The sequence below is a fragment of the Trichoderma ghanense genome (assembly GCF_004382785.1).
Source record: "Trichoderma ghanense strain CCMA-1212 chromosome Unknown scaffold_0, whole genome shotgun sequence".
NCBI lineage: Eukaryota > Fungi > Ascomycota > Sordariomycetes > Hypocreales > Hypocreaceae > Trichoderma > Trichoderma ghanense.
In genome coordinates, this window is record NW_027395663.1 from 2,285,030 (window position 1) to 2,308,910 (window position 23,881).

Below are 23,881 nucleotides of genomic sequence, written 5' to 3' on the forward strand. Positions count from 1 at the left end.
ACCACCAGTCTCCATCCTTACGCATTAGCACGGCGCTCCAGCGTATTCCTCTTCGAAAGCGAACTAAATAATTCAGCATTACGAATCTTGTTCAAATGCAGCACAGCCCTCGTCTATTTCGCTCGTTTCGAAGCAGAGGGTGGAAGCGAAGACAAGAGTTGCTCCGGAGGCCCGTTCGGCCGGCTGGGGACAACTCCGAATGGATGGAGTGCATTGTCAGCATGAAGACAAATGTGGTATATTCATCGTAGTGTAATTCGATTATTTGGTGTCTTCCCTGGTAATAGTCATCGGCTTCTAGAAAGAAGGAAAATCATGCGTGGAGGTGGAAACGGCGATTTTCATCCCTTGTCAGGGTATATCAATCGATCTGTCATCGCGAGGAGGCGGAGCAGGGCAAGGGATACGGGATGCAGGCGGATGACGGAAAGGCGGTGGTGATTCTTGAGGGACTGGTTCCCCGTCATGATGCTTTTGCAAATGGGGAGAGCAACAACATGGCCAGACGATGTACTTGTAAGGGTTCGAGTTTATGCGCAGTCAAGAAAAGCCGAGATTCCAGTCTCAACGACACAGCTATCGTTCGTACATGATTCTGTTTTACTCCGCTCATGCACTTTGGCTGACTTGGAATAAGGCTGACCAGGACGGCCATTGACCCCGTCAGCTGCATTTCTGGTTGTCCCTGCAACGGAAGACGCGAGGCCCGAGGCGGCCGTGCGTTGACGATCTACTAGGTAGGTAGTGGTCCATGTAAGATGTGATGTTACCTGGGTCCTATCTAAAGTTCCGTGCAGTCTGATGCTGGAAGGAAATTTTGAAAAATAAACTCACCTCAAATACAAGATAACTAGGAAATGAAGAGTGCTGTCCGTTGCCCTCGTGCGCATTTCGAGCAGGTGTCGGGGCCAAACCAACTCGGCATGATCCGACCACCAAGAGCCCACATCATGGCATCTATCCCGTCTAATGAAAGTACATGTATTCCAAATCCCAAAACCCCTCCGAAATCCGAATCGCTGGAGAGGCTGAGCATCGGATGTTACGCCCTCGCCTCCAACTCACATGCCCCTTGAGCGCTGTCGTCATTGTCGTCCGGGTCAGTTGTCCCCTTCAGCCAGAACTTGTCACTCGATAGCCTCGCGGTTCTTGCAGGACCGTCTGCATCGGCGCTATAGGACAGTGCACAGCCGGGGACAATGCGCACTGGCAACACACCCCTCTTCAACGTTGGGGAAAGCCGGGTGCAGCTTTTTCTACTAGGTATGTTGGAACAATTCGAGGAGCATGAGGTGCCTACCTTAGCCGTTGGCGGCGCCATGGTTGCTGGTGGTGGCTCAGGGAACAATCAAGCCGTTAGACGCTGGTCGGCGATCAGACGAAACGTACTAACGATCTCGGCCGGATGCCCCCCATCTATCGAGGTGCCTTCTATCGAGATGCCTTCAGAGGGGGCGCTTGTCTGCACTTGTACATATGAGACATGCGGGCATTGCCGAATGATATAGAGTAACAGCACGGAGCAGTCTGTAGCACCAGCCATGAGCATCTACGATTACCAGCTCAACGACTGAACGGAGTCCGAAGAAGAGCGCAACGCAGATGCAGTACGCAGAAGCTGCATCAATGCGCTTCCAGAGGCATTTCCATCTCAAGAAACCCGTTGGTTGAACAAAAGTCCATAGGTTGACGCAAGTTGAGAAGCCTGGAAGTTTTCGTCCCCAGATGTTGCGGTACGTTCGGTAGTGGCGGGAGGAATGTTACTCTGCCCGCTGACGAACTGCGCGCCGCCACCACAAGCAGACAAACTCTAGAGCGGGGGGATACATGTAACTGACACATGAAGCAAGTCGTGGATTAACAATTCACGTTATTTCCCCTTGTCGTCCCACAGTAATACCTAGTTAGTAGGTACCTATAGTAGAGAGATGCAGTTGTGCCTCCGCTGCTCAGGTTTCCATTCAATCCGACCCTCGGCCGCTGTCGCTGTACAAACGGCGGCATGTGGACGATTTCGCAAACATGAGGTGGAAACGCGCATGAATTCGTCGCTATCTGAAATCAGAAATCACGATCACATGGAGAGACTGACGGATAATGACAGACGGGCTGCATGGAGCAATGGCTGTCACAATCAATCCGTTTGTCGTCCGACGAAGAAGAATACAACTGCGGAGGAGTTGGACAGTCAATACGTTGAGCCATCTGTACAGTACAGGAATAGACCAGGATCGCCACCAGGGATGGACACAAGACCCAAAACACTTCTGGCCGGATATCGACAAGACCAGGGAATAGGGCCAGGTCAGGCCAGGCCTAAACGCTGAGCTGGTATGCGTACAGAGTGTGTCTGAGTCGGAATCGGAGAACAGAGAAGAAGAGCAAACCACTGAGCGTGAACCAGTCACCCTGCGAACAATGCATGTTCTCAAAAATCAGCAGAAGTCCAAGCAAGGCACGGCACAGGTCCAGACGTGTGTTCAAAAATAGACGTCCGTTGGGGATGGGCTTGCCTGATGCTGGTCTCATTCTCACTTGACCATTGCTTTCTGCCTCTGACCTTTTCGTCTCTATTGATTGGAAAACTGGGAAACTGGGCATGATTCTTGCTGTTTTACAGATATAGTAGATACAGGCCGGTTGTTAGCTCCAAGCGGTGCCGTGACAGCCGTAGCCTCGAGGTGCGTCCATCCTGCATTACGTATCCATGAGTCGCAAGCAGGCAAAGGCACTGGAAGGGAAAAAAAAAAAAAAGGCGCTGGGGAACGGCGTGGCTCGCAGGTGGCCGGAACTGTGGAAGTCGAATCGACCCGCCGTGGCCGAAGCCGAAGCCGCAGCCGTTTTGAAATGGCGATCGGTGCCCTCGTCGGCCCAACCCAGAGGGAAAAACGGGGAGTGGTCTGGAGGATGGAGGCACAGGATGTCATCTTGAAGCCAATGGCGTCGAAATGGCCCTCAGACGTTGTTTTAGACTACGGAGCACTGGTGCGAGAGATCCACTGCCCCGGCTAATATGGGCAGGGGAGGAAGAACGGGAAGAACGAGGAGAGAAGAGATGAAAAGAGGGAAACATCGAAGAGCAATGATACGCAATGACTTTTGGGTAGATACGACTGGATACGGCCGGACTGGAATTCGTTCCAAGGGTCGTGAGGCTATTGATTGATGCTCGACAGCGGCAGCCTGACGGGGGACCAAGGGATTGAGCTGACTCTTTCAGAACGGAAACAGAATTGGGAATTGACCAGTCTCATTTTGTGTTGTCGCATGCCAGTGCGGGCTGCTGCTGCTGCTATTTGCGGCGCCGTTGTGAGACATTCAATCTATTCCGTTGCCCTGGTGGCGTCGAGCCTTGTTCGCTGCTACGTTTGCCTTTTTGTTTTCCTTGCTCAGCTCCTGTTCAGCTCCCTACATAGTATTTGCTTTTTCTTCACCCCTGCCGTCGGTAGTGGCGCCTTGCCTGCGGGAGTCGAGCTGTTGGTTCTCACTCTGACCATCTCATCTCGAGCGAGTCCGGATGAAGCTGTGTCTTACCTCGATTCCTGCTCTAAATGGAGTCACACATAAGTGACCGCAGTAGTAATACGTTTTTTTTTGGGGGCTTACGAGCTGCAAGACGTCCAAAGCGCGCACATACGTCGTATGCACTCGTATTGCTGATGCGCACACACTGCTCCTCACCAACGGTTGGTAATCAGTGCCGCAGCTCCATCACGTTCACCCGCTGCCCACGGATCTCGTGCCTCTGCATGGGAATAACACGCACGATTCGACGTCTGAGTTCTGATGGGGGTGCTCGAATGCAAAATCCTTGATTGAACACGATCCCCCACGGCTCAACTGCAACCCCGACGGCCCCAATCAATACGACCACGGCCACAGTACCAAGTCATCGCAGCGCGCAAGAGGCACATCAGTCGCACTCAGTGGCTGCAGCCCAGTGCCTCCGCCCACAGACCAGCGTGCCAAAAGCCACTAAAGCCACCCATGCCGGCTCCACCCCCAGCGCCCTCCAGGCCCTCTCGCAGGGGGGCATTTAGCGCACGTCTCCAGTCGTCACAGTGCCCAATTGAGATGCAAGGCTTGAGGTTTGCTGTCACCACCCCCCTGGCGCAACAAGCAGTTGAACATTGAACGCAACCTACCTACCTGAACACTGAAAAGAGGGGGCAGGCAAGTCGAAAGCGGCCCGGTCTGTTCACGTTGCTGGACCTGCTCGACACGCCGGCAGCGCTGGGGTCAGCACTGTGCCCCGTACCCCGTACCTCGAGCGCCACGCATCCGTCGCGGGCAGCCCGCAGTACCCAGTACCGGCCAGCCAGGCCCGAGGGCGGTGGATGCCGCTGAATCGCCTCCTCCCTCTTAAGAGCCCGCTCCACCTGCTGCACTCCGCAGTTTCCAAACCATTGACTCGTCCGTGCCTCTGCTGCGAATCTTGTCTCTGCATCTTCCTCTGCCACTCTTTCATGATCTTTCTCCTCCTCCCACGCGCTGTTGCTCGCCGCCCGTCGTGAGCCGCGCACCAGCCCATCGCTTTGCAGCACATTGTTTCGAGAGCGGTGGTTGAGCGACCGAAGCTGCTGATTCACAGAGGAGGCTTGAGTTTTTTTTTTCCCTCTTATTTTTCCTCTTATTTTTCCCGTTCTTGTATGACGTGGAGACGCCCGGCAAACAGTAGAGAACACCCTGGACGCAGTCGGAAAAGAGAACCCAGAAAAAAAAAGAACGACTCCAAAAAGAGAGATCGTAGGACCTGCTCCCGACTTCAGCCTTGCATGGTGCTCCCTCTCGACGCCGCGACGACTGCGAGCCTGCATCGCTCTGGACTAGAGAACCCATCCGCTGTCGCCGTCGCCGTCGCCGTCGTACGATCCATGCTGCCTGTCTGGGCGCCTGGACCATAGACGCCGACTCAACCACGGACTGCCCTCACTCTCTCTTCCATTCAAGCCGGCACAATGGCCATCATCAACCACGTCTACGAGGTCGCCCACGTCGTCGCCCGTGCTGCGACTGAGACGGCCTCTCCGACGACGTCAGACACCACCAGCCCACAGACTGCCATTCCCTCCAACACAAATAGCAGCAACAACAACAACAAGGGCGGCGGCTCTAGCTCTCCGCTGCTCTTCTTTGTTGCGCTGGGCTTTGGAGTTGTTTTCACAAACTTGTGGTACGTATTTGCAGTCATGTTGAGGAATGGTTGATATACGACTTTCCCTCGATTGATGCCACCTCCCTCGAACCTTCATCAGCGGCAACCTGTCTAACGCAGCCACAGGATCATCGTTGGCGTCAAATACTGCTTTCGATACAATGCTCGCAACCGGGCACGCATGACCAACGAAGATGGCGAGCCAATTACGCTCGAAAACATGCCTCGCCCTCACCGTAGGAGACGTGAGAAGAAGCTCATGACCATGGACGAGGTCAACGACAAGTTCCCCATGATGAAGTACAAAACGTGGGTTTCGCAGCGAGCTCGGGAGGGACTGCCCACTGCGGGAGGCGTCGGCACCCCCAGCCGGCCCAATAGCATTCACCACGCAGACGGAGCTATCCCCGATGTTGCTGCCAAAGAACGCACCTCCGCCGAAGTCGAGCCCTTTCAAGAAGACGCCTCTACCGCCACCAAAACCGAAGTAGCCAAGGAGATCGCTGTCAAGGCAGATGACGACAAGAAGGACACCACGACGATTGCCGAAACGGCCGAGGACGGACCCGTCAGGCCCATCCACAACCTGAAGCGGACGACGACCGAAGAGGAGGAGGACGAAGACGAAGAAGAGGATGACGAGCAGATCAATGCCGCCCTGCCGCCGGAGCTTCTCAACACTTCTGGTGACACCTGCGCCATCTGCATCGACACTTTGGAAGACGACGATGACGTCCGCGGCCTGACCTGCGGCCATACTTTCCATGCCGTCTGTGTCGACCCATGGCTGACCAGCCGTCGCGCATGCTGCCCGCTGTGCAAGGCCGACTATTACGTCCCGAAGCCCAGGCCCAACCCCGAGGGCGACGCCGCCGCGGCTGGCAACAACACCAACCTCGATCCGCGCCAGAACTCTCGAATGAACCTGCCCGTGGGCTTTCCCAGGACTTGGTTCCGCAGTTCGGGCAATCGCAATGGCAACAGCCGTCACGGCGAGCACAATTCGAACCCCCCCTCTTCTCTGCTGCGATTGCCAGGACGGCGACGGGCACAGACGGCGGCAGTGAACGCGGCGACAGAAGCTCAGCAGAACCCAGCAGCCGCTAACGCTTCAGAGCAGGCTCGGCCATCAGCTCCCGCTACCATGCTGTCGTCTGTCCGACACGCGATCCGCTTTGGACGGACTGTCGAGCCGCCTCCGAGAATGAATGCAACGGAGACGGTGACCCCTTCACGGCTGGAGTCGGGCACTCGGTGAACCACCGCCGCTACGTGAGCCAGCGTCTGAGCCATTGCAACCGGTCTTGGTGTTGCGGGTTTCTTTTGCGCGTGACGTTCCTCTTTCCAAACAGTGGCATTTCCCTCTTTACCAACATGTGTGTTGAGCATACCCGTCATGAAGCTCGAATCATATCGTGCACCTGGTTTGGCATTTCGCTCGCATTATGACAGCATGAATTTTTTTCCTTTTTTTTTTTCTGCCGGTTTTCATCATCTGTGTATTGGCCATTCTACGGCACGTTGACATCGGTCTTCGAAGTGCCACTCCAAAGTATATAGGCGCCCAAGGAGAAGCAAATACAGGTAAGGCGGCTCCTCTAGTTTTACTACATATGGTTCATTAAGGGAAATATGGATGGTAGGGAAGGGGGGAAATGACGGATGGTTTCTCATGTACGAGGCTGAGCACATGTATGAATGGTTTCTCTGATTCTTTTCCTGCTTTTGGTACCTCCCCGTGTTGGGGCTGGATTTCTCTCTTCTCTTTTTCTTCACTCGACGGAGCTCCGAGCGTGTTCTAAGAGGAAGGCGATATGGGACATGAGCGGCGGAGTTGGGAGGCTACGGTGGTTTCTCTTGGTAGCTCGACGTTATCAATAAAGGATCGGTGAAGATGTTCCATTGAACTCGGAGTTTGTGGCTTGTATGACATCTTTTTTTCATTGTACATCTCCACTGACTTGATCGTCGACGGAGGCTATCACTCTCAACGTCTCACGCTCAATCTAGGTCTCTAAGGAATATCCAGGCAAATGGTCCAACAAAAAAAAACACAAGAAATAGGGTACCGGGAATGCGAATCCCGCTATAAAAAGGACCCCTTCTGAAACCTCCCCCCAAAGTTGGCCGACTTGTTAATCAGCTCCCTCCTCTGCGTCGCCGTGATCCTGCCCCCGACCGCCATGTCCTTTTCCCTATCAAAAGCCCTCTTGCTGGGATCATCCTCCTCTTCCACCGCCGCCCTGCCGCCGCCGCCGCCCCTCGACGACGAGGCACCCGCCGATTTCCTGCCGCTGCCCTGGTGCTCTTGGAGGAGCGTCTTGCCCCGTTGCGCGTGTATGCTAGCCGACAAGGCCTCATCCCTCTGCAACTTCTTTTGTTGCTGCTCTGATAGGCCTGGTTGAGCGGCGTTTGACGAAGCAGAAGTCCTTCCCAGGACAGAGTCTTGTAGGCGGCGGAGTTTCTCTTCGGGGGTTTCCGTCCATATCGACGGTCCGCCGCCGGCTGTGTTTGCGGAAGACGGCGTGGAGGATGGCTTGGAGGCGAATTTGCGGGCGCGGATGCGGGTTGTGTCGCGCTCGGAGAAGGTGTTTGACGAGGGTGGCGGGGCGAGCATCCATTCGTCGCGCTTGGGGGCGTCGTCTTCGAGGGATGGGGGGAGGGAGGGACCGATTTGGCGGCGGGTGGTTGATGTTGGGAGGGAGGGACCGAAGGAGTCGTCGTCCGAGTCGGAGTCTGAGGATTCCGAGTCGGGGTTGAGGCTTGGGTTTGTGGTTTTTGGGGGGAGGGCTGGGCCGGTGTCTGAGGCTGAGTCGGAGTCGGCGTCGTCGAGGGTGATTTCGTCGTTGTTGGCGAGGTGTGGTGGGAGAGCTGGTCCTACTGCTTTTGTTGGTGCAGAGGCGGTGGGAGTTGTGATGGTAGGCGGAGAAGACGGTCTGGGCGGTGCGTAGTCGTCTTCGGAGCCTGAAGCGGAGGCAGCGAGGTCTATCTCGTCCTGGTTCTGGGGAGCTTCGTCACGGCGAGGGTGTTTGTTTGAGGAGGTGTCGTCGGTGTCGCTGTCGCGTCGCCGCTTTGTGAGATGGGGTGGTAGCTGGGGGCCTATTGACGACATTTTGTGGATGACGTGCGCTTGAGTTCTTCCAAAAAAAAAAAAAAAATGACAGACGGGTTTTGGATGTTGGAGGGTGGATTGATATAGATGCGCTGCATATGTAGAGGGAGGGAGGTTGAGAGTTTGGTTCGAAGAGACGATGTCATTTTTGGTGGAGTGGATGGATTTGCGCGGCGCGTGTGATTGGCTGATGGTCTACTGTAGTACATGAGTTGCAACATTGAGACAGTACTCTAGCGACAGTGAAATGATCGCATAGATGGATCTTCTCCATCTTGAGAGTGTTGAGGCCTCGATTTTGATTCGGTTAAAGTCGCAATGGTCTAAGAGTCTGCGCAGTATGCGAAGGGCCATCATGTCATGAGGCTGAACTCGCCTCAACTACCCTCTTCGCTCGTTCATCCTCCTCCTTCGTATCAGCCGCCCTCTCAGCCCGCCTCATCTTGACCCAAGACCCCAACTGATTCCACACGGCCTGCTTCTCAGCCAAAGACATGGACGCCGCAAGCCCGCTCGTGCTCGTCGCGACAAACACTCTGGCCCCCGGCCACTCGCCCTCAATGACGCCCATGTTCTCAGACTCGTCCTGCCACCCGTACTTGAACGCCTTGCCCACCGGCGCGCCGTGCCTCACCCGCCAGATGCTCTCCCAGATGCTCTTGCCGACGACGCACATGCTCTCGGGCCGCCACTTGCGCGCCTTGTCCTCGAGGATGGAGACGCCGTCGTCCATCTCCTGCTTGCTCAGCTCGGCGCCGTTGCGGCTCGGCCGCGCGACGATGTTGGTCAGGCCCAGGCTGTACAGCGCAGGCATCTGCCTGTCCTCGTCGAAGCGGCACGGGCGCGGCGTCACGCCGCTCGAGTAGAGCAGCTTCCAGAAGAGATTGGACGGGTGGGCGTAGGCGTGGCCGGTGCGGGCCGTCTCGATGCCGGGGTTCAGCCCGATGAAGAAGACGAGGAGGTTGGGCGCGACGGCATCCGGGAGCTCGGGCAGATGGGCGTACGTGGAGGGAGGGGCGTAGCCCGAGCTGGGTCTGGTGCGCGTCTTCTTCGCTGGTGACGAGGGTGATGACGAGCTGGGCGCTCGTCTCTTGCTGACGGATGACGACGATGATGATCTTGTGCTTGTAGTGGATGATGATATTTGTACAGAGGCCGTCACGCTGGCGGTTGAGGATGGCGATGGCGATTCGGACGCCGCTGCAAACCGCGGGCTTCTGCGGACCGGCTGCTGCGCATTGTACATGAACTTGTTCAGCTGCAGCCTCCCTTCGAATGTTGCCGGCTTTCGGGCGTCTGCTGGTGCATTCTCGTCCGGATTTAAGATGGTCTCATGTGAGTCCATGTTGGCTGGTGTAAAGTCGTGCGTGAATCCGTGTAAGCTGAGGTGTAGTCCAAACTAGTAATTCCACCGATAGCGCTTATGACAATGGGCTTTCTCTTGTTGCTTGCTGCGCTATAACATGTTTAGACGTATGCTTCAAAAATGGCGAGTGGTAATTCTATAGCAAATCTCACTCTCACATTTGAAAGGTTTTGTAAGTTGAAGGTCGTGAAAAGATCGAATCTATATTCGCCTCCGACTTACTAAGCCGCGGTGGCAAGGCAGCAGCCAAGCTGCAGCGATCGTGGCCCCCTTTCGCCAGGGATTTGCATGTTTGTGATGGGCTTAGCCCAGCCCTCAGTATGGATTCGTCTGCGGCTGAAGCAGGCATCAGTCGCGCTGGCTGTTGTTTGTATTCCAGCTCGAGGCCGTGATGCTTTGAACTCGATCGAAGTTCAATTAGCGCTGACACAGCCCACCTCTTCCCCTGGCCTCAACCACAGTGCCGACTGTTGCAGGACACGACAAACACGTGAATCGTGAGCCATGTCTGTTAGACTCCGTGTGCTGTGCTCAGTAGATTTCACACAATGGGAGAGACTGTGATATATTCCCTTCCATCTGCAATGTTTCCATCCCGCTTCATGATTCCAATGAACCGTCGAACAAAAAAAATAACGAACTACTGGATGCTTCATGCATTGTAATACTCGTCAAAGACCATCCGAAGATGATGGAGCATGCAGGGGTCAAGCCAGTGACCTGTCAACCATGCTCTGAGCTGGACAAGTTGCGGTGAAGTACCAAACTCGTGGGCGAAGACGTGGACGCACCGAGACTCTTTAGAGCGACTGCGGGGTGCAACCATGTAGGCATCTCACATACGGCAGTAAGAGCACCAGTCATCAGAATGCCTTTAGGGGATGCATTCATCGTGCAAGCGCGCCAAGCTCAGCGGAAGCCATACAGGCATTGACACGATTCAACAACAGCAGGCATCAACTCTGCTGCTGCTGCTGCTGCAAGTCAGTAGTGGATGACTGCTGTATGCTGCCCCTTGCCGCACTCCTGCTTTCGTGGCCTGATCAGTGACCAACCCGTAGAGCTTACCGTGAACGAAGCCTTTGCCGCTCTGCGTGCTCTGTGTGACTTCTTGGTGTGATGATGATGATGATGATGATGCTCGCAGTACGTCTCAACAGGTATGTGCGGAGTGCATCGTGCTTGGACACCAAAGCAGGACGGCGCTGCACGAAACCCGGGCTCTCACCGTCGAAGCAGCCGGGAAGAGTAAAGAGGTTATAAAGAGAAGCAGAGCAGAGCAGAGATCACGGCCATGCGGTGGCTTGGTCAACGCAGGGAAGCCATTACCAGAGTCTTCAGGCACACCTCTAGCGAGGGGCCCTATAATGACAACGCAGGGTGTCGCGAGACACCGACTCATCGCCCAATCATGGTCGACGACATCGACGATAAAGGCCAGACGGCTGTCACACGGCATCCGATGCCAGCAATCATCGGGAGGGATGCGCACACATGGCCGGCCCAGATAGGGGGCACAGAGCGTCTGCTAGCCACTGCTACAGCTACAGCACACACACGAAACCAACAGATGCGGCTCGAAGTCCCCCTGATGCTTCGTATCCGGGGCCGCTGTTGACGTCTTTTCTGGTGGGAGAGAGGGTCCCATGTCCATACATGTACGGGGAGATCGGCTCCCAGGCGAGGGTAGCCGGATGTGCAGCTGCAGCTACTTCGTATGGACTCCGTACTCGTGCAGGAGACGCAGCACTGCGGGAGGTCGAGTCCCGGTAATGGAGAGGAACAAAGAGCGCAAGCCGTGATGCCCTCGCTCCATCGACATCGTACTTGTCATCACCTGATGTTCAGATGCTGAGATGATGTACTTCCAACAAGGCGTTTGCCGTCATCTGTGCATGCAAGAAGCAGCACCATCCATTTCTTACATCTCAACGGGTGATGGATCATGGAACCTGGATTGGATGCTTCCGGCCTGTGGAAACTGGAACCGAACTGAACCCACTGGAACAGCGGGCTAGGGCTAAGGGGGAGTGCCTTAGCTGCGGTAGCTGGCGACGTTAGTGGAGGGCAGGCCCTGCAGCGTTCCTGCGAGGCGGAGGGCTGACCTGGAGCTGTCGGGTACCTTGGCTGTACGTCGGCAGTACTCGTACCTTGGCTGCTGAGCAGGTGGAGGCCGGTTGCCGCACCGCCTCGCTCGAGCTGAAAATAGCAGCAACCGTCAAATTTCCGCCTCAGCCTTGATGGACGGACTTGGGCTGATGATACGAATCGACTCTCGACTGCTGTGCCATGTGGATGGTGCAGGCATGAGTAGAGGACTGACAAAATTAACCACAGCTGTTGATTGAATATGGATAGTGTCAAGGCAAGGTAACATACCTTAGTAACTGCCAGACAGCACAGCCAAGGTGATACTCCGTCATCAACTTGGGTGCAAAGTCTCCGAGGCTGTCAACTCGACAATTCCAGGTACCGCGCCAGTACCTGCGCCGTCGCTGCAACAGGGACTGCCGCAGCATGTACCCGCAAAGTCGGCTCCTGGCCGGCTTAAGCTCCTCCCTCCACTTGGCAGTAACGCGCCCCCCTTGTTTCCTCCCGAGTTTCTCTGCTTAGCTTCAATGGATGGAGGGGTGACAGAAGAAGCACGACGTCAGCCAGGAGAAAAAGCCCGTTTGGCGATCGAGAGGAGGTACCGCCACGATACCGCGCATCGACCTCGACCTCGACTGCTTCGCGGTGGAGAAGAGGCCCGCTTACTCGTACCTGCCTGTACTTGGCCTCGTCCTGCTAACCAGGCTTTTTCTCCTATTATCCATCCCTCCTGTCCTGGCCAAGGCCTCGTCTCCTTTCCCTTCCTTTTCCCATACATTACCGCTGCTTTCCCTCGTTTCTTCCTCGTCATCGTCATTCTTCTCTTCCTTCTCTTCTCTCCTCTCTTCTGCAGCTGCTGCCTCGATTCGCTCGCTTCCACCTCCACACATCTTCCATCTTAATCACTACCCATCTTCTCTTAATCCAACAACCCCTCCAAACCTTCACAATGGACACCATCAAGAACGTTCTGAGCAAGGCCACCAATGACAAGGCCGCTCCCCCCCAGCCTTCCCCCGAGGCCGTCTCCCAGCTGAAGGAAAAGTACGCCAGCGCTGGCCAGGGCCACGTCTTCACATTCTTCGACTCCCTGAGCGCCGCCGAGCAGGCCGTCTTCTTCGAGCAGCTCTCCGGCTTCGACCCCTCCTACATCAACGACATCGCCGACAAGGCCCTGCACCCTCCTGAAGATGACGACAGCGCTGCCGACCTGGAGCCCCTGCCCGAGTCTGCCCGCGCCAGCATCCTCGACTCGAGCCCTACCGACATCAACAGGTGGTACGAGTCCGGCTTGGACCTGATTGGCAGCAACCAGGTGGCCGTCGTGCTCATGGCCGGTGGCCAGGGCACCAGGCTGGGAAGCTCTGCTCCCAAGGGCTGCTTCGACATTGGCCTGCCCTCGCACAAGTCGCTCTTCCAGATCCAGGCCGAGCGCATCCGCAAGGTCGAGCAGCTGGCGGCCAAGAAGGCCGGCAAAGACAAGGTCGTTGTGCCTTGGTACGTCATGACCAGCGGCCCTACCCGCAAGCCCACCGAGGACTTCTTCGCCTCCAACAACTACTTTGGCCTGGAGAAGGACAACGTCAAGATCTTTGAGCAGGGCGTCCTGCCTTGCATCTCCAACGAGGGCAAGATCATCCTTGAGGCCAAGGGCAGGCTTGCTGTCGCCCCCGACGGCAACGGCGGAATCTACCAGGCCCTGATCGTCTCCGGCGTTCTCGACGACATGCGCAAGCGCGGCATCCAGCACATCCACGCCTACTGCGTCGACAACTGCCTGGTCAAGGTCGCCGACCCCGTCTTCATCGGCTTCTCCGCGTCCCTCAACGTTGACATTGCCACCAAGGTGGTGCGAAAGCGCGATGCCACCGAGTCCGTCGGCCTGATTCTCTGCAAGAACGGCAAGCCCGACGTTGTCGAGTACTCTGAGATTGACAAGGCCACTGCTGAGGCCCGCGACCCCAGCAACCCGGACCTCCTCAAGTTCCGCGCCGCCAACATTGTCAACCACTACTACTCGTTCAGCTTCCTCGAGAGCATTCCCACATGGGCGCACAAGCTGCCTCACCACGTTGCCCGCAAGAAGATCCCCGCTCTTGACCTCGAGTCGGGAGAGCTGATCAAGCCCGCCAAGCCCAACGGCATCAAGCTCGAGCAGTTCGTCTTTGACTGCTTCCCTCTGCTGCCTCTGGACAAGTTTGCCTGCATGGAGGTGAACCGCGCCGACGAGTTTTCTCCTCTCAAGAACGCCAGTGGCACCGGACAGGACGATCCCGAGACCAGCAAGGCCGACATCATGGACCAGGGTCTCCGCTGGGTCAAGGCGGCCGGCGCCACGGTCGTCTCAGAGGGTGGCATTGAGGTGTCTCCCCTGATCAGCTACGTAAGTCACGGCTTCCGTATTCGCATCCAAGACTGAATGCTAACATTATCATTAGGGTGGTGAAGGACTCGAGTACCTCGAGGGCAAGACCATTACAGCTCCGGCCGTCCTGGAACTGGAGAAGGCGTAAGAGACGGAGAAGAGAAGAAAAATTGCCAAAGTATCTGTTTAATGATCTATTAAGTTAATATTAGCGTTGGTTAATACTAGAGTACCTAATGTTTAGGGGTATGGGTTGGATGAGTTTATGCCAGTAGACGACGAAGTTGCCATATCCAGGGGCAATTCGCATTGAAAGAGTTGAAGCCACTGGACAGAGATTTGAACAGTTTGAGACGATACAATCATCAGCTGATGCTTGGTGGGAGATGATGAATGATAATCTTCAACATGTCTTTTACAGTGAAGTAAGGTGCATCTGGTGAGCCTGACTTGTAGTCTATTTCTTTTGATCCCTTCTCTTGTCGCCTCTTGGCTCTAGTCTTGAACAGGAGAGAAACAAAATTACCCCCCCCCCCCAAAAAAAGAAAAAAAATGTGCTGCTTATATACAAGTGTATCTAGATTCTATATCTCGCCCCCTCTCTACTCCATCTCGGTGATGTACTTCTCCGCCTCGAGAGCAGCCATGCAGCCAGTGCCGGCACTGGTGATAGCCTGGCGGTACCTCTTGTCCTGGACATCTCCGGCGGCAAAGACACCGGGAACGCTCGTCTCGGTGGTGCCAGGCTTGGTGATGATGTACCCCTCGGCGTCGACGTCGACCTGGCCCTTGACGAGGCCCGTGGCGGGGTCGTGCCCGACGGCGTAGAACAGGCCGTTTGCCTCAACCGTCTCCTCGGCGCCGGTGACGACGTTCTTGACGACGAGGTGGCTCATGAGGCCGTCCTTGTCGCCCTTGACCTCTGTGGCGACGGTGTTGAAGCGGACCGTCACCTTGGGGTGCTTGAGCAGGCGCGAGGCCATGGCCTTGCTGGCGCGCAGCTGGTCGCGGCGCACGAGGACGGTGACGTGGGAGCCGTACTTTGTCAGGAAGGTGGCCTCTTCCGCGGCGGAGTCGCCGCCGCCGATGACGAAGAGGGGCTTGTTGCGGAAGATGGGGACGGCGCCGTCGCACACGGCGCAGGCCGAGATGCCGTTCTGCCAGTACTTGTCCTCGCCGGGGAGGTTGAGGCGGCGGGCGGAGGCGCCGGTGGCGATGATGACGGCGTCGGCGGTGTGCGTCTCGTCGGGGTTGAACTCGGTCGAGAACTTGAAGGGGCGGGAGGACAGGTCGAGCGTCGTGACGGTGTCGGTGATGATTTCGGTGCCGAAGCGCTCGGATTGGGCGCGCATGTTGTCCTGCACGAAAGCCAGATGGTTAATATACATGGCATGGACAAGAGAGAGAGATAGGAGATAGAAGAGAGACTCACCATCAGCTCTTGGCCCATGATGCCCTTGGGAAAGCCGGGAAAGTTTTCAATCTCCGTCGTCGTCGTCAATTGGCCGCCGGCAGCGGTGCCGTTTGCCATGAAGCCCTCGAACAGGACGGCTAGAAATATCCCCAACACCACAGCATTAGCATACAATGAATCCTCTGTTTTCTCTGGATCTTCAGGAACAACAAACTCACGCTTCAGCTCGGCTCGGGCCAAGTAAATGGCAGCAGTGTGAGCCGCAGGCCCAGATCCAATGACTGCAGCAGGAAACACATCCGGTCAGCTTCTTCTCTCCCACTGAACTTTCGTCTTCTCCCTGACGTCTCTCGACAGAGCTGTTGAGTATCTTGACGGGACTGCAAGGCAAGCTTACCGACAACCTTGGTATGCATCTTTCTCGTCCCGCGTTCAACCACCGGCTTGGCGACAGGAGTGTTCTTGGTAAAGGCAGTAGCGGCAGCAGCAATCGAAAGCCCGGCACTCGAACGCAGCGTCCGTCGAAACGTTGAGCTGAACAGTTTGGCGGCTTTTGTACGGTGACTCTAAAGGAAGAGAGAAAAGTAAGAGTAAGACGGGGAGCGGCAAAGGAGATTGGTATATATAACAGAAGAAGCTCTATGTATTCGTAAGATGTTCGTGTAAAGCAAAGAAAATGGAATTTTAAGGGTCGCGGGGGTTTTGCGATGGCGGGGCTGCAGTTGATTCGAAGCTGCGGGACACAGACACAAGCAGAAAGAGAGAGAGACAGCCTTAGTAATCCACTGTGGGCTGCTATCAATTCGTAGCCCTGCGCAGGCACTGAAATCGGGCGACAAGTGGTATCACCTTGACTTCTGGCCGCAACAACCTCGCAATAGGCTACGGAATCCAAGCATCCTAGGACATCATTTCTGCTTTGGCCACTGTATAGTACGGTAGCATCAAGGAGGCAGTCCGTTGAGTGGAATCAGGGAGCCCCCAAGGAGATGCGAGGCTGACCTGGTTGCTTCTGCTCTGCCGCGGATGATTTCTAAGCGCATCAAGGAGCAGCAAAATCAGCCCGCGTCTTGTCCTGTTTGGTGTGTCGGCATCATCAGCACCACTTGAATTCCATCATAGTCCGTCGTGTCTAGTCCTTGTCTAAGCCCTGCCGGTTTGCGCCGTTCCCGACTCGTCGATCGCATCGCAGTAACTGAGGCCCTTCTACTCCAGATGCCCCAGGGTTGACAAATCCTCGATCCGCAGTCATTGCTGCAATTTCCCGAGGTTCGAGATCGAAGCAATGCGACGATGGGTACCTAGTGTTGTATGCTCACGTACCTAGTGTTGGATGACGTTCCGGCCCATAGACGGGCATCTTTTTGCGACATATCCAAAAGCCATCCCACCTCCCCTCCCCCCTCCCCCTTTTTACTTGCTAGCCCCCTCATCGCTGGTGCCCGTCCTCGGCTCCGTCACGCATGCCAAACTTGAGCCCAAGACCGCTTATATCCCTCCGAAAGAACTTTCCAAAGTTCCTCAGATTCTCATTGATCGTGGCCTTGTCCGAGCCGCTCTGCCCCGTGTTGCTAATGTCCCTCGCCGCGCTGAGCAGCTTCTCGCCCAGCGATCCGGCGTCGAAGCGGGCCGCCGAACTGCCCGCCAACGAGGATGACGCAGTGTTGATTGCCCCCATGGCGCCGGTGCTGCTGAGGCTCGACGACAGCATCAGAGGCGTCAGCAGCGGCGAGTTCTGCGCCAGCTTCTCGTTGGAGCTGCCGTCACGATGGATGCCAAACAGCTCGATAAGGTGAGCCTGGTCCATCTTGCGCACGCCCTTGAGGTCCAGAATCTTCTTGAAGTTTGTGTCGGAGCGATCTGCAATGTGAATGAGATACGCCTGCACAAGGCCTTCTGGAGGCGATTGCCGCACTTGCAGCGTCTTGAGCAGAGGGTCCATCCGGTTCATGCTCTGCTCGACACGCCTCACAAAAGTCGCTGATGGTGCTTGCTGTGCTGGGGATGGGTTGTGGTACGACATTAGGTTTTCAAACGACTTTGTGAGTGCATACTTGTCGACAAGCATCTGAGTTCATCTTCGTTAGCTTCTCCCCTTGAACTCGGAGGGACTCCTCGTTCCATCTTGTCCTTACCTGCTGTGCCCCAACCTCGGATATTGGCCGGCATTGTACGATATTGTTGATAAACGCCGTCGCCAAGTGGTCGACCAGGTTGTCGCAGAATGCCCTCGCGTACTGCTGCTTCGCAACGATGCCCAGAATCTCCTTCGCCCTCTCGTTGACGTGCTTGACGAGCTCGCCCACCCACGAGCTCTGATCGCCCGCGCTCTCCATGGTGCTCCAGTTCGTATTCCTCATCTCCCGCCAGACGCCCTCGCAGTCCACCTCGACGAGTCGCACCAGCGCGAGCACGGCGGCGCTGGCTACGCCCAAGAAAGCGTCAGACTGCGACGACAGGTCCACCTTGGCCACCAGCTCCGGGTCGATGCGCTTCTTGATGTTCTCCTCCAGCTGGTTGGTGTTGATGTGCCAAAAGTCTGCCGTATTCAAGACAAGCACGGCATCCTGCATAGAAGGGTTCCTCTGCCCGCTCGACTGTAGCTTTCGTAGCAGCACCTGCTGAGCGTACTCATCCAAGTACTTGGCCAGTATCTTTGAAAGATCCAGCAGGCGGTCGGCCGTAGACAGCTTCGCGCACTGGGAGAGGGTCAGTTTGTAGAAGTGGAAAAGCTCTAGAGCTGAAGAGATGACGGCTTGCGGCGTAAACTCTTCCTCTGGTGGGATAAGAGGCTGTGTGCGGTATTTCGGAATCATGGCGGCCAGCTGCTTGTCCTGCGACTCGACCCAGAGGCTCAGATACGGCTCAAAGGCCACCGATATTAGCCCGTTGAACGTGTGCGACCTCTCCTCGGTCGAGCTCAGCGTGTCAATGCTGGCCCTCGCGTCGCTTGAAAAGTGCTTATCGAGGCTCTGCTCAAAGTTGAGCGTCTCCTGCAAGCACGCAAGCAGCAGGTTGACGTCGATCCTGTTGCCGTCGGGGCGCCGCATGCTGCGCTCCAGGATGCCCTTGAAGTCGTCCCGCGTGCCGTCGCAGAACGCCGTCGCCAGCGTCTCGTTGACGCGCCAGTGCGCCGGGAAGATGGCAGCGTGCTCGTCCTCGTGCGTCTTCATCATGCGCTTGAACCACGCGTACCGCCTCCCGATGTTGTCCAGGTTGCCCGCCTCGTCGTTGCCCCGGAACACCTGGCGGTACTCACGCAGCTCCGTGTTGATGTACCAGCCGACGAGCCTGGCCTTTGCCGAATCGCCCAGAGCGTCCATGACGAGGCAGGCCTCCACCAGGGTCCCCTTCTTGGCGCCGACCTCGCCCTTGGTAAAGGCCATCTCAAAGTCCTCGCACACCTGCTCCAGCAGCTCCCTCTGCAGCTCCGACACCTCTCGGCTCAGCGTCGCAATCTGCTCTATGCTCCTGTAGCTGTTGAAGTGCTTCATCAGCTGCAGCACGGCCTGCAGCAGGCCCGCACACTCGCGGTACTGCCTCGTCTTGGCCAGGCCTCTTAGCTGCTCGTACGCCGTGGTTAGCATCTGCAGCCGCTTCAGCGCCGTCATGCTCAGCGTCAGGTTCTTCTTGGTGCCGTCCAGCCGCTTGATGTCTGCCGTCATCGACGTGATGTTCTGCTCCGTCTCTATCGCGCGCGACCGCACCGTCTCGATCTTGCGGAACAGCTGCGCGAGCTCCGTCTGCGCCGACCGCATCCGCTCGAGGCTCGAGTCCGGCTCGTAGGCCTGTGCCGATTCGAGAGCGTTGATTTCGTACTCGAGGTCATCTTGGCGGTGCTTGAGGGCCTGCGAGACTCGGCTTATGGAGGAGACGGCGGAGGGGTGCGAGAACAGGAGGTTGAGGTGGTCAATGGGGTCGTAGTCGACTGTGTGCCATCTTGATGTTTAGCTGCCAACAGCTTGTCTGTCATCAACGGATAGCGAACTCACTTGCGTCTAGGCTGGAAGCAGATGACCCTGCCAGAGAGCCATTCATGTTCGGAACAAGTAGAAAAGAAAATTGGTTGAATTAGTAATATAAGCGTAAGAAATGACAGCTCTCTAGACGGGGAGGAATGTGCAACGGCGATAAATTTGGTGTGTGTTTGAAGCTGGAATAATAACGTGGACCAGGTTGCGTCTCTCTCTCTATTCAAGCTCCTGGTGCTAATAATTGTCAGGTACGGGATGAGTGGCAGTGGATTAGCTAAAGTGGGCCGCCTGTTTTGGTTACCAGCATCGTTCCCAACTGAACCTTTCGATGGCTTCAGCAACGCAAATACACCAAACGTTGAAATCAGGAGAATAACAATGACAAGAGTGGAAAGACGAGAGCATGCAATAGCTGCTACGTGCACAATATTGACTGGTATTAGATACCTCGAGCATGTGCTACCTATCTACGGATGCCTGAACCAATGTCGTTAGGAGGCGAGACAAGTCAAGGTTTGAACCTCAACTCTTCTTTGTCCGGCTCCAAGGCCAGGGCTCATTCCTCTTCGGCAGCCTCGGTGGCTTCCTTCTCCTTGGCGGCATCCTTGCCCTTCTTCTTCATCGAGAAGCGCCATCCACTCATCCGACTTTCCCTAGACTCTCTCGACTTGGAGGGACCAAGCGAAGGGCTGCTTGCCAGGCTGTCAAAGCTCCGACCAAGCTGAGAGGCGTCCTCGCCTAGGTCGTCAATATCGCCAATGCTGGACCGATGCTCGACGGACATGTTTCTGTCCGAGTTCGTTGCACTGCCGGGTCCCTTCTTAAAAAGCCCCGAGTCTTTGCTCAGCCTTGTCGACAGGCCAAACTTGCTTGAGCTGCCCTTGCGGAATAACTTCATGACGACGTTATCTTGATCCTTTGCAGCAGAGTCAGCGTTGGAATTGAGGTCGGATGGCGTGTTGGATATGGTCGGATCAAGTGACAGCGAATCGTGGGACTCGGAGATGGATGCCTGCGTGCGGATAGAATGAGTGTCTCGAGACATGTGTGCCTCAGATGGAAAGTCGTCCAGGCCATGAGGGAACTCTAGGCCGGGCGTTGAAGACTCCCTGCCCTTGGCTTTTTCATCCTTCGTCTTATCCTTGCCCTTGTCCTTGCTCTTCGCTTTGTCTCTGTCAGCGCCGCGGAAGAAGTTCCCCATGAAGGTTGGGGCCGTAGGATTGAGACGCTGGTTAATCGACTTCAATGCCGTCGGCGGGCGGGAGCCGATGACTCCAATCTGACTGGGAGAGGTCTGTGGATCAAGTAGATCATCATCGTCGAGGATGACATCCTCGGCAGAGGCCAAAGTAGTGGTTAGAATGGACGGCGACCCGTGGATAGACGGACGCCTAGAGCCGCTCCTAGAAGGCCAACGGTTGTCAGGCGACCACAGCCGATTCTTGGTGCTGAGCAAGCCTCCCTGTTCTCCCTGGATACCCCATATGGAGCCACTATCGGTGGAGGGTCGCGGCAAGTCGACCGATGTGATCGACGGAGGCCTGGAGCCGTCAATGTCTCTGTCGGCAAATGCACCGCCGCCCGAGCTGTTGCCAAAGGGAATGAGTCGACGCGCCGAGAAAGGTCGGGATGACGCGAAGGGCGTTCCCGCGAAGTCGCCCGGTCCAGCGGAATTGCGGTTCATCCAGGAGGAAAAATTAATCTTCCGGCGGTTTTCCAAGACTTCCTGCTCGTCAGTTCCACGGGGGAAGGACTGACTCTGCCCGGGTTTGAGCGTGCCAAGTGCAGGTCCCAGGTCGTCCGCAGGCTTCGGGCCTCTGTTGCGCAGCGCCGCCAGAAGGCTGGATAGCCTGTGTCCCGTTGCGGGAGGAGAAGTCGTGGAATTGGCCATACCCAGTGAAGAGCCAGACGGTCGCCTCTCGCGGTTCTCGGAGTACTGCGGGAATGGTAGGTTATGGGAAGACCCATGAGGGCTTGCGAACACATTGAAGGGTGGGCTCGAGGAAGCCGGCGATCGGATTTCTTCGTCATCTGGCTGGATAGATTCAGGTAGCGCGTGATGTTCGGCGTCCAATTCAGGATCCTCCATCTCGTCAAAGATATTGGACGGGAGAAAGGAGCGAGCTGCGGATGGGCTCAACGGCCCGTTGGCCTCCCTAAGTTCCGCTTCCGTCTGGGCCTCGCCGTGGCCGTGGCTGGCCATGTCCATGAAGAGAGCCGGGCCAAACCCAGCGCCAGTGAAGCCAGCAGTCGGTTGATAACCAGGGTCGGAGGGAATAACGGGGCTTGGCGATGGCAAGTTTGCGTTGGGCGCCGAGCCGCTATGCTGGCTCGGAGGCCTAGGCCGAGCGGACGGAGACAGTTCAAAGTCCACGGCAGGGTTTGGAGCGGCGCCCTGGTTAAGGAATTCGAGATTGGACTGTTCGATTCTCAGCTGCTTCGTAACCAGGTGGATTTGTTGATCCAGCTCGTAGGCTCTCTTGGCCTCCGCCACCCAGCGAGCGTGTAGCTCTTTTCTTCGGGCCTCCCACTCCCTCCTGAGCCTCAGATCTTCTTCCTTCCACTGCTCGTCATGCGCGTCGGGGAGCTGCTCTCGAGCTGCCTTGAGATCCTGCAATTGCTTTCCCTTGTCCTTCAACTCCGCCTCTAGTTCGGCACACTTATCCAAAAGCTCAGCATTGATCTGGTCGAGTTTCCGCACGTCCAGATCCCTCTTCTCCGCCAGGGCAGCTTTCTGCGCCTCGAATCCCTCGCGATCCCTCTTCATCCGCTGAATTTCGGCGTCCAACTTGGAGACGTTATCTCGGGCCTTGGATTTCTTAGCTTCCCTGTCCCGTAGCTGCTGTTCCTTCTTCATCCGATCTTTCTCTGCCGCTCTCATTTGCTCCATGGTAATTCGCACCATGGCTTTGAGCTGGGCCGTCTGCTCCTCCTTCTCCTTGAGCATCTGCCGCTTTCGCTCCTTTTCCCTTTTCAGCTCTTCTTCCTGTTGCAGCGACTCGGCCTCGTCTTTGGCATAGAGGGCCAGTGTATCCTCGATTTCCTTTCGAATGCCTTCAAACTTGCAGTTCAACTCGTCCAGCGACAGTTCGGGGCCATCCAGAATCGGAAGCTTGATATGAGGCTGATCCATGCTCGCAACGGAGGGCGAGTGGCGACGGTTGATGGTATTGCGCCTTTGCCCCGGCACAGCGCCGTTTGCCTCGCGAGCATTCGTCGAGCTTCCATCAAGGACTGGTGCAGCTTCGACGGAGGGCACGGGAAATTGGGCGTCGTCAGAGTCGTCGCTTTCGTTGTCGCCGGGATTGATTCGAGGGTGATCCGGATCCGTGAAGCTAGTAGGTAACCGCGAGTTGCCCAACAGCGGTCTCCCATCCTTGCCAAACGTCCGCAGTCGTAGGAGAGGACTGCCGGCTTGAAAGTTGTTCGGCCCCACAGCGACAACGCGGATGTTGTAGAAATGATTCGGCTTCAGACCAGTCACCGTTATGGCCACCTCGTTGCCTGGCGAATCCCCCACTATTGTTCAAACTTTGTCAGAGGACTGCTTCACACGAGCATACGCAGAGCATGAGGCAGGCTACAGCTCTTGCCAGCCTATACGTACCATGCACCCCGTTGACTTGAATAGAATATTTCTGGACGGGTCGATTGCTGGTCGGGCGCGTCCAGCTGATCGTGGCCGCATCGGATCGAATGCCAGCGAGGCTGACGTCGGGAGGCTCGGGGATATCGACGCCCAGGATGTTGATGAGTTCGGGAACCGGTTTCCAGAGAGTCTGCCATCCACGGTGAAGCAGCCTGTTGGCAGAGAGCGAACACGCCCCGAGTTAGCAAAACGGAGTCCCCCGAAGTGTCACGCAATATGCGGCGGAGGAGCAACGAACCAGAGCACGGCTCCGAGAGTGAGCGCCATCTTGAAGTGCTGGGCCAGCAGAGCATCGAGATGGTAGTCGACAATGGCGTCGTGGGCGCCGGCGTACATGCGCGCAGCGAGCTGGCGAGGGTCGACGAGCACGGCCGAGGCGCTGACGAGGACGTACAGGGCCTTGCGGTGGAAGGGCTGGGGACTACCAAGCCCCCAGAAGCCGACAGCGCTGAGGGAGAGAAGGGTCAGGGCTGGAAGCTCCCATGACATGTTCTCTGATGGACTTGGCCAGAAATGCCGACCCAGGCGGGAGGATGTCGGTAGTTGGAGGTTTGGAGGCGGGAGAAAAGAGCAGCAGAGGCTGACCCCAGTAAAAGCCGGGCCGCCGATTGGCCCGCTGGCTGGAGGGCTGGCGCCTTTTTCTTCTTTCTTTTTTTCCCTTCTTTTTTTCCGTCCAACTTTTGGCTGGGTCTGGAATCCCTGTAATACTTTTGTGTGTGCGTTAGGTAGCCGCGCAACTTGGCCAGCTGGCACGG

The 23,881-nt window shown here is 56.4% G+C and overlaps 10 protein-coding genes across 10 annotated transcripts; 4 read left to right on the forward strand and 6 right to left on the reverse strand.

The window, feature by feature from the left end:
• Positions 1-850: 850 nt before the first annotated feature.
• CCMA1212_000776 (uncharacterized protein) lies at positions 851-1,321 on the reverse strand (the record flags this gene model as incomplete). The annotated part of the gene is made up of 4 exons (XM_073698233.1): positions 851-966; positions 1,066-1,172; positions 1,219-1,256; positions 1,301-1,321. The coding sequence occupies 4 exons, from the start codon at positions 1,319-1,321 to the stop codon at positions 851-853; spliced, it is 282 nt and encodes a 93-aa protein (XP_073563246.1).
• Positions 1,322-3,267: 1,946 nt separating this feature from the next.
• CCMA1212_000777 (uncharacterized protein) lies at positions 3,268-3,567 on the forward strand (the record flags this gene model as incomplete). Its single annotated transcript, XM_073698234.1, has 2 exons — positions 3,268-3,342; positions 3,394-3,567. 2 exons carry the CDS (start codon positions 3,268-3,270, stop codon positions 3,565-3,567), a joined length of 249 nt encoding a protein of 82 aa, XP_073563247.1.
• A 1,391-nt stretch (positions 3,568-4,958) lies between these two features.
• Positions 4,959-6,413, forward strand: CCMA1212_000778 (E3 ubiquitin-protein ligase; the record flags this gene model as incomplete). Its single annotated transcript, XM_073698235.1, has 2 exons — positions 4,959-5,173; positions 5,282-6,413. 2 exons carry the CDS (start codon positions 4,959-4,961, stop codon positions 6,411-6,413), a joined length of 1,347 nt encoding a protein of 448 aa, XP_073563256.1.
• An 828-nt stretch (positions 6,414-7,241) lies between these two features.
• Positions 7,242-8,267, reverse strand: CCMA1212_000779 (uncharacterized protein; the record flags this gene model as incomplete). Its single annotated transcript, XM_073698236.1, has 1 exon — positions 7,242-8,267. One exon carries the CDS (start codon positions 8,265-8,267, stop codon positions 7,242-7,244), a length of 1,026 nt encoding a protein of 341 aa, XP_073563257.1.
• A 358-nt stretch (positions 8,268-8,625) lies between these two features.
• Positions 8,626-9,612, reverse strand: CCMA1212_000780 (G/U mismatch-specific uracil DNA glycosylase; the record flags this gene model as incomplete). Its single annotated transcript, XM_073698237.1, has 1 exon — positions 8,626-9,612. One exon carries the CDS (start codon positions 9,610-9,612, stop codon positions 8,626-8,628), a length of 987 nt encoding a protein of 328 aa, XP_073563413.1.
• A 1,515-nt stretch (positions 9,613-11,127) lies between these two features.
• On the forward strand, positions 11,128-11,406 carry CCMA1212_000781 (uncharacterized protein; the record flags this gene model as incomplete). Its single annotated transcript, XM_073698238.1, has 1 exon — positions 11,128-11,406. The coding sequence occupies one exon, from the start codon at positions 11,128-11,130 to the stop codon at positions 11,404-11,406; it is 279 nt and encodes a 92-aa protein (XP_073562845.1).
• A 1,267-nt stretch (positions 11,407-12,673) lies between these two features.
• CCMA1212_000782 (UDP-N-acetylglucosamine pyrophosphorylase) lies at positions 12,674-14,237 on the forward strand (the record flags this gene model as incomplete). The annotated part of the gene is made up of 2 exons (XM_073698239.1): positions 12,674-14,107; positions 14,163-14,237. 2 exons carry the CDS (start codon positions 12,674-12,676, stop codon positions 14,235-14,237), a joined length of 1,509 nt encoding a protein of 502 aa, XP_073563412.1.
• Positions 14,238-14,691: 454 nt separating this feature from the next.
• Positions 14,692-15,919, reverse strand: CCMA1212_000783 (uncharacterized protein; the record flags this gene model as incomplete). Its single annotated transcript, XM_073698240.1, has 3 exons — positions 14,692-15,447; positions 15,522-15,784; positions 15,901-15,919. The coding sequence occupies 3 exons, from the start codon at positions 15,917-15,919 to the stop codon at positions 14,692-14,694; spliced, it is 1,038 nt and encodes a 345-aa protein (XP_073562844.1).
• Positions 15,920-16,932: 1,013 nt separating this feature from the next.
• On the reverse strand, positions 16,933-19,541 carry CCMA1212_000784 (Vacuolar protein sorting-associated; the record flags this gene model as incomplete). The annotated part of the gene is made up of 3 exons (XM_073698241.1): positions 16,933-17,571; positions 17,639-19,431; positions 19,496-19,541. The coding sequence occupies 3 exons, from the start codon at positions 19,539-19,541 to the stop codon at positions 16,933-16,935; spliced, it is 2,478 nt and encodes an 825-aa protein (XP_073563414.1).
• A 492-nt stretch (positions 19,542-20,033) lies between these two features.
• On the reverse strand, positions 20,034-23,815 carry CCMA1212_000785 (uncharacterized protein; the record flags this gene model as incomplete). Its single annotated transcript, XM_073698242.1, has 3 exons — positions 20,034-22,981; positions 23,085-23,278; positions 23,365-23,815. Coding segments are annotated over 3 exons (3,591 nt in total), but the record flags the coding sequence as incomplete, so codon positions are not given.
• Positions 23,816-23,881: the final 66 nt, after the last annotated feature.